Raw genomic sequence first — 8484 nt, 5'->3', positions numbered from 1 at the left:
TTCAGTAAAGTCATTTTCTCTCTGACCCTGTCGGGGCCATGCAGAGGTGAGAGGGAGGAGGAGGGGGAAGTGGACAGCACCTCGCTGGACTCCCAGGACCCCAGCCATTAGCCCATCACCCTCGGCCCCTGCCGCCCGCGCTGCCCTCACACAGGACTCTTTCACATTCCAAACTGCCTGCCTAGTTTGTTTTTCTAAGAAAGCAATAACCACAGCACATTCACTGTGGTTCTTTATAGCTCTCCATATGTATAATCGCTCTTTCTCCCTTCAGTTTTTCCAATGTTTTTTTTCTTTCAAATAAATGCTCATAAATTTTTCTGGTGAAAAGGATGAAAAACATACCAAAAAAGGACAGTCTGTTGGGAGAAAAAAAACAAGCAGAATGCAGGGGGGAAAAAGTCTTGTTTAGTATTATATACCTAAGAAATGGGGCGGCGGGGGGTGGGAGGCAGTTCAAGCTTTATGAAAAAGAGATTATTCTGTAATAGCTCCCAAACTTGCATGTCTAAGTCTTGAGCTTTTACTTGATAAACCTAAACCGCACCCCAGCCCCCGCCGCCATCACACCCTGGGCTTGCTAGAAGAGACCCCTCAGTCCCGGGGGACGGTCCCTGGCTTCTCTCAGCCATTAGGGTTATGTGGGGCCTTGGATAAGTCGGATGATCCAAAGGCCTCCAGTCTTTATAACAGCAAAGTGTTGGATTAGAAACTTTCAAAGGACTCCTTAAGCTGGAAAGTTCTATGGCTTTATGATTCAGTCAGTCACTTGATGAGCTAGAGCAAAGAAATGGATTCAGAGGTCCCTGAAAATCCTCTGCCCTCTCAGAGAAGCTGCAGCAGAGTCTGCCGGCTGCCTTTCCAATATCCATACTCCCCTTCCTCCTTGCCAGCAGAGTTCCAAGTCTGGGGGGAGGGTCAGCAATGTGACCAGCTAGGAAGCAACTTTCCAGCCTCTCTTGCAGGTGGGCCTGGCCACCTGACTGTCCCAGCCAATAAGACGTACATTTAAGTTCATGGACAGTCACCTCAGCCCCTTACCCTTCCTGTCTGGAATTCAGTCATATGATGGCGACAGACTAGCGGTCAAGAGGATCGCAGAGCGGCAAAACAGAACAGGCCAGAGGGGTCAGGGTCCCCAACGCATCATGGACACACTGAACTAGCCCTGGACTGCCCACCTCAGGTGACTTGTTAAGAGAAACAAAACCTTCATCTGGTTAAGCCACAGTAAGATGGGTTTGGAGAAGGAAATGGCAACCCACTCCAGTACTCTTGCCTAGAGAATTTCGTGGACAGAAGAGCTTGGTGGGCTGCTGTCCACAGGGTCGCATAGAGTCAGACACGACTGAAGCGACTTAGCATGCATGTATGCATTAGAGAAGGCAATGGCAACCCACTCCAGTATTCTTGCCTGGAGAATCCCAGGGACAGGGGAGCCTGGTGGGCTGCCGTCTATGGGGTTGCACAGAGTTGAACACAACTGAAGCGACTTAGCAGCAGCAGCAGCAGCAGCAAGATGGGTTTCTGTCACCTATGCTAAACCCACACTAGGCGGAGGAGAAGAAACACCCCTTCAATACTGAGTACCTACTGTGTGCCTGACAGGAGCCGAGCGAGAGGGAATAACCCAGACATGGTCAGTACCCTCATAGGCTCTCAAATAGCAGTAGACAGAACCACAGATAAAGAAGTCAATTAGTATCACTGCTGTCAAAGAAATTAATCAGTTCAGTTTAGTCACTCAGTTGTGTCTGACTCTTTGCAACCCCATGGACTGCAGCACGCCAGGCCTCCCTGTCCATCACCAACTCCCGGAGTTTACCCAAAGAAATAAATAAGGTTTGAGAAAAGGAAATGATAGACCTACTTCTAGTGGGTGGTCTGAGAAGGACTAGTGAGGAAATTATACTGAAGGGGAAATCTTAAGGAGCGGGACACATGAAGGAAGACGAAGAGGACACAATATTGCAGATGAGGAGGAGCAACACGTGCAAGGCCTCTAGTTGGGAAGGAGCTGAAGGAACGGAGAGAAAACTGGAGAGGCTGGGCTGATGAATAAGGCATTAAAACAAAGGTGAGACATGGCTGGCCACCTCGCAGGGCCAGCCAAGCAATACCTTGGGTGGGTTTTAAGTCACTGAAGGATTTTTAAGGGGAAAGTTACCTTTTAAGAAGACCACCCTCTGGAAAGCCGTTTCAGCTTCAACTTCAGAGGGCCTGTTGGCTGCACAGAGATCTTGCCAACGTGGCTGTGAGAATGAGTTCCTGGCCCTGGTCCTGAAGAGCTTCGAGCATGACTAGGGTGACCTGCAGGCCTGTCCCAGGCCTGCCACTCAGTAGCTGTGTGCCTTTTAAAAGCCAACGTCCAGTCTGAGTCTGAGCTTCCTCTTCTGGAAAATGAAAGACAGTACTAGCCTACCTCTTGGAGATGTGAGGAGGCAATGGGTTGAATCCCTGGAAACATTCCTAGTGTGTAGTGTGTGCCAGAAGACAGTTGATTATTTTCACGGTTACTGGGAAGCCCATCAGAGTCCATATCTGCAGCCTCTAGGACAGTGCTTCTCTGACTAGGCTTTAGCATCACCTGGGTCCCCTCCTCAGAGATCCTGATTCAGGAGGGCTGGGGTGGCCGGAGAACCTGCCGTTCCAACAAGCTCCCAGGTGATGCTGATCCTTGTGGTCTGCAGACTACGCTGCACTGGGCTAGGGTCAAGGCAGCCCCTGGGAATATTCTGGAGAAGGGTGACTGGCTCCCCAGTGTTGTAGCCACCTTCGGCCCTAATAGCAGCAGAGAGTAGGAGGCCCAAAGCCCCAGGAGTCCCTGGGAGACTTGAACATGTTCCTTCAAGTCAGGGGAGTCAGGGGAGCAGGGATCAGAGGTCCTCAGCCTTTAAGAAACCTCAGATCTTCTGGGCAAGATGGTAAAAAGGTGAATTTGGGGGCCCACCCCAGAGAGTCTGTTTCAGTCTGGGGGTGGAATCTAGCCACCTTTATGTTAAATGACTCCCTACAGATTCTGCCCTGGGCCACACTAAGACAAATGGTGACATGGTGGGTTTGGAGTTGGACAAACCCAAGTTCAGATCTCCAACTTTCCATCTGTGTGGCCTTTTATGACCTTTAAAACCTCTCCAAATCACGCTCTCCTTATCTGAGCTTATTAATGAGTCTATACACCAGGAATATCCTCCCCTCAAGGCTGAAATAAAAATATTTGTGCAAAGGGCATAAAAGTTATAATCACAGACTCCAGTGTGCAAAAGTATGACTTGCTTTATTTATCTATAGCTTATATTAACTTAGCCCACAGCCTCGGGTTTCTGTTAATAGCAGAAAAATTCAGCCTGGAAATTCTAGGCCGCTTCCAGCTTTGAAAAAAAAAAACACACAAAAACTCAAGTCTCTTTAGGGGAACTCTAGCCCGAGTCAGGACTCTTTCCTCCTCTGTCGCTGGCCTTTTTCCTGGAGATGATCTAGATATAGCTGGCCCTGGACACAGGCATGCCCACCATGCCATCATGGCCACTGGCTGCATGGCCCATCAGCTCAGCCTTCTTGCCTCTACCTTAGGCCTTCTCACATGCCAACCTTCTCATTTCTTTGCTCAAAGCTCTCAACAGCTGCATTACTGATGTGTACCCAGCCATATGGCTGCCTCTAACCACCTGTCCAGACCCCCTATCAGCCACTGTTAATCTTTGGCTCAGGCGCCATATTGGACATGGCCCGTACCTAGAGCTTTGATCACCATTGATGCTCTCTTTCCACTAACTGGTCCAGCTTCTGTCTTCTTCTACAGGTTGGGTGGGAAGCAGAACTTGCTCTTATTCCCACCATACCCCCTTTTCTTCCCTGTCTGTAAAACCCTGCATTCTTTGTGTCCTGCAGGGGCTGACTCATGGGTACCCACAATTCTGGGGTTTTTTTCCACTTTTTATTTTATATTGGAGTTGTGAAAGTCTCAGTGGCACAGCAAAGTGACTCAGCCATACACATACATGTATCCATTCTCTGGTCCCCACAATCCTTTAGCAACAACAACAAAAGTCTGGCCCTTGTCAATGAAGGTCTTGCTTTCTGCCTCAGACTTACACAACCCCACTCAGCTCTCTAGTTGACCTCCTCTTCTTGGTGGTACCTGCTTGCCCCTGAAGGCAGGGCAAACAGACCCACTATCCCTGCTCCCTAGTGATGGGGTAACGCAAAAGGGACAAAGCAGCCTGAGGATGGTAGAAGGCAGCTCATCTGTGTCTTAGAGTCTCTCCTTGAGATAAAGTGCTTTCTTAGTAAATGGCCTTGCCTGGACTAACTTCTTAGTGCATGACGACTGTGGTGAGGAACAAGAGGATCTCTCTCTCTCTGGATGTACAGCGCTTTGCTATACTGGCTCTGACTGGCTGAAACTCTGCTCCCAAGACCAAGGGAGCATCTGAGGGTGCCCAGGAAGAGTAGGTCACAAACCAGTGACTTGTTCAGTTTTGTTATCCGGGTGACGAAACGGGGGACTCTGAACAGGTCACTCCAAAATGGGCAACTCCTCCCTACCCAGGATGGGAAATGTGGCAGGAAGAGGAGGTCACCTGTCTGTACCCACCTCTCACTCAGGGTGCCAGAAACGCCGTCCCTGGAGATCCACTCCTTCAGATCAAACACTGCCCCTTCCAGGGTCCTCTTAACATTTAAGTGCCAAAGGGATGGTGTGGATATTAGTAGCTCCAAGAGTGTGTTATCTGTTTGGGGCCCCGAGACCATTATAAGAGGAGAAAAGGGAATGCCTGCTAGTCTTGCCTTTCTCCTGGGTACCTAGAAGGCCAAGAGGCATTTTCAAGGCCCCTGTACCTTCCTGAACCCAAAGGGGTGTCAGCCAGCACCAGAAGCTACCAAGCCTCTTCAAATTTGTTTTTATTTCCTAAGGAGTCAGGGCAGGGATGGGGAAGGGATCCATAACTTGGGTTTCAGGAGGAGCCCAGGCCTCGGAAAAGAAAACCACTCCTCTGGCTCTCCCCTCAGCAGTTCTGTCAGTAGGGATGATGCAGTGTGTGCTCCATGATGGTCCGAATGGCCATCCATGTCTCCTGGGCCGTGGGGATGATCTGCGTGGCTGGCAGCAGGAAGCCGTAGCGCCCCGTGTCCCGGAGCTCGAAGCTGAAGGAGTACTTGATGCCACTGTCATAGGCCCAGTCAACTGTGATCCCGCTGGCCACATCTGGGGACAAAAGGAAGAACAGGGTGTGGTCACAAGGTACAGAGGCTTCCTGCAAAGACAGTGTGCCTTGGAGACCAAACCCCCACCCATCCCAGACCACACCAAGCTTCCTGGCCCGGGCTTCAACCCGGGCCACACCCTGCTCACCCAGTGCATGCTCTGCTCTAGCAAAATGAAAGCTCCTGGAGGCCACCAGACTTGGGATATTTACGCCTACGGGGCATCGCAGTGAGCCAGCCGTCAGGAGCTGTGCACTAATTAACGCTTCAGAGAAGTGGGTGCTGGGTCTAGGTACCACCATTCACCCTCGTACTCAGATGTGGAAATCAACTCTGGCCCAGCCCCGCTGGATCTGTGGCACAGCCCTGTGGCCAACCAGGCCTGCCAGCCAGCAGAGCCTGCACCTGCCTGAGCCCAGGTGGATGTGGCGCCTGCAGCAGCAGCAGCCAGGGGACGGCTCACTCACAGAGGGTGGTACTGATGCTGCCATAAATGTACTCGATCCCATGAACCTCATACAGGGCCTGCACTGCATCCTTGGCAAGATGGTACTGCAAGATTCAATCCAGAGAGTGAGAGGCAGTGGGTCCCCACTCCCCCACACCCTCACCAGCTGCTGTGAACCAGGGACTTAGGAGTCTTGGAAGCTGAATGTGTAGATGGCTCTTGCGGGAAGGAAGCACAGCATCTCCAGCTGCGAACTTGATCACATGTGAGAACAAGCCTCTCACCCCCACCCTGCTCCCTACCAAAGGGCCAGCTGAGAGTCTGTGGGATGCCTCCCCCAAGCCCTAAGCAGCCAATCTCACCAACTCCTCCTGGTTTGAAACAGGCTCCAGAGAGTGGCCATAGGGGTACATGAGCATCTGAGAGTAGCTGTGGATGGAGATCAGAGCCTTGACGTTCCCATGGGACATGATAAAGTCCACGACGGCAGCCACTTCTGGCTCTGACTGAGGGGAGGGCCCATGGTAAGTCTCTGAGCAGGGGTTGTTGTTAGAACCGTTTCCTGGAAGTAGAATAAAGGCACCCACAGGGTTCAAATTCCCAGGCGTCGGAAAGACTCTCACAAATATTCTGTATTCCTCTCTAATCCTAGCCTTCTTTGCAGTTTGGTTGAGGTCATGTGGCTACTTTTGACCAACAAGAATGTGAGCAGTAATGATAGGTCACCTCTAGTTTGAGGCTAAGAGCAAGTATGACCTCTTGATACTCTCTTCTGTGTGGTTAAACCAACAACAACAAAACCCTCTAAACGGAGACGTGTCCTGGATCTCTCTGTCACCAATGGAAGACAGCTGTCAAGGAGGGTTACCTACCCACAGTGGACTTTACGTACGTGAAAAATAAAAGTTTTTACTGTGTTAGGCCGCTGAGACTTGGAGGGATGCTTGTTACTGCTGCATACCCTGGTCTAATACATCAGAGAAGTGTTGCCACACCACAACTCAGCAACTCTGTGGCCCTGCAGAGTGCTCCCTTAGCTTGTCCTTTGGTTAAGTCCTGACTGTGGTTCCATTAGAAAGTCAGGCCTGCCTCAGCAGTCGCCACTAGGTCTCCAGCCTGGCTTCCCCTATGAGCAGTGACCCCTGTGAGCTGACCCTTCTCTCCCGACCCTCCATTTCCATGGGGAAGGCTTGGGTCAGTTGAGTGCTCAGATATAGTGTCTGCACAAGCTGTGCCAACCCAAGGACAGCATGGACTTGGAGCTGGGGAAAGAGAGAACAGATCACCATAGTTGCCTAAGACTGCTCTGGGAAGCACAGATGCAAAAAACCCTTGAAAATTCTTCTGAATGGGGACCTAAGTTGGAAGGAGGGCAAAGAGTAACTGTTCCTCTACTTTAATTTGTTCCCATCTCCTACTAGATTCTTTGCTCCCCATCTCTTTTCTTCCTCTCTTGTTTTCCTCTCTTCCCCAGTGGCCAGTTGGTGGAGGGCTAGGCTGGGCTGGTCAAGATTTGGGGGTTAGGAACACATGAAAGGAGCATCCCAGGCCCTGCTCTCACTTCTCCTCCCTGAAATGACTGCACAGAAGCCCGGTCAGAAGCCAGGGGCTGCCCAACTTCTGAAGCCTCCTGAGGATGCCAGAGCATGCCCCTGACCCGCAGGGCAGTGAGTTGGCTGCAGACCTAGGTGGCTGCCCATGGACTGGTTCAGATGCTGTTCTAGGACTGCAGCAAACAGGTCCTCCCCAAGGGTACAGGTGAGGGCGGTATAGGTGGGAAGGATGATCTACAGATTACTCATTATGAGAAATCAAATTAAGGCAATAATAAAGTCATAAACAAAATCTTCCTGCCTGAGTCACTAACCAGATACTCGCTATTTCTGGCCACAGGCAGGCCCAGAGGCAATTCTGTCTCCTGGAAGCGCATCCCCTCTTGGTCTGCACGACCTCGCAGGGGGTGAGAACTGACCCTGGTTGGAAGGGGGTGTGCCTGCAGGGAGCAAAGGGGTAGGAGCAGCCTGGTGGGCTGGAGCTGGCCCAGCAACAGCGGCCCTGTTTGTTGTGTCTGCTGGGAGCTCCTGCACCTGCTGCACTTGATGAATGACAAGCAGCAACAGATGAGCGGAGCGGGGGAGGCTGCGAGCTTTGTCTGCGTTTGCAGCCCACGCACAGAGAGCGGTTCCCCTGCCAACGACCAGGTGGCTTTGCCCAAATATGGAGAAACACTTCAGGCCATTAGTTCTGGTTTGAGCTAAGCAGAATAAACTAATCTTCCCCTGACCAAATGGGAATTAGCTGCCTGCCTCTCTCTGACGTTCACAAAGTCCTCCGAGCCTGCCTGTTTCACAAGTACCTGCTAATGGGTTCATTAGCTATTTATTTTTCCTTCTCAAAAATGTAATTTGTAGGAAGGGGAACTGGCTGGAAGGACATGGTAAATTATTAAAAGCAGTAATCTTTGGGCAGTGGGATTATGGGAGCTTTTTGTCCCCTCTGGGCTTTTTTTTTTTCCCACTTTTTTTTCCACATTGTGTATATACTGATTTTTTCCCCCCTGTGGTGAAACCCACAAAAGATATTTTCTTTAAGAGGTAATTTGTCTTTCTTGTAGCCAGTCTGTCTCAGGGTAGATAGGCACTCACTTCAGCCAGTTCTAAGGGGCCCACGTGGATGCTTTCTTGGGACAAATGTCTGGTTATTTGGAGATGGAAATGCCTAATTTTACACAGCTGTGTTTCCTTACACACGCAGTTACAAGTACAACCCAGATTCTCAGGCGACCCCTACACTGTGGGCTGACTGGTTTTGCTCTGTAGACTTCAGAG

At 50.7% G+C, this 8484-nt stretch overlaps 1 protein-coding gene across 3 annotated transcripts in view; it reads right to left on the bottom strand.

Annotated features, from left to right (window-relative positions):
* Positions 1–3363: 3363 nt before the first annotated feature.
* Positions 3364–8484, bottom strand: part of LOC109557628 (carboxypeptidase A5) — a 93268-nt gene continuing 88147 nt past the window's right edge. The window contains exons 10-12 of one of the 3 annotated variants that reach the window (XM_019959082.2): positions 6019–6218; positions 5676–5760; positions 4894–5209 (exon numbers count right to left, since the gene is read on the bottom strand). In XM_019959082.2, the coding sequence (XP_019814641.1) occupies positions 5022–5209; positions 5676–5760; positions 6019–6218 (473 nt within the window). In that variant the 3' untranslated portion in view covers positions 4894–5021. Of the gene's footprint in view, positions 5210–5675; positions 5761–6018; positions 6219–8484 lie in introns of all 3 variants that reach the window. The other 2 variants (XM_070788168.1, XM_019959081.2) reach the window with 2 other exon arrangements.

Source organism: Bos indicus, chromosome 4 (assembly GCF_029378745.1).
Source record: "Bos indicus isolate NIAB-ARS_2022 breed Sahiwal x Tharparkar chromosome 4, NIAB-ARS_B.indTharparkar_mat_pri_1.0, whole genome shotgun sequence".
In the NCBI taxonomy this organism is placed as follows: domain Eukaryota; kingdom Metazoa; phylum Chordata; class Mammalia; order Artiodactyla; family Bovidae; genus Bos; species Bos indicus.
Note: the sequence above shows the minus strand (reverse complement) of the source record. Positions and strands in the feature narration are given on the sequence as shown.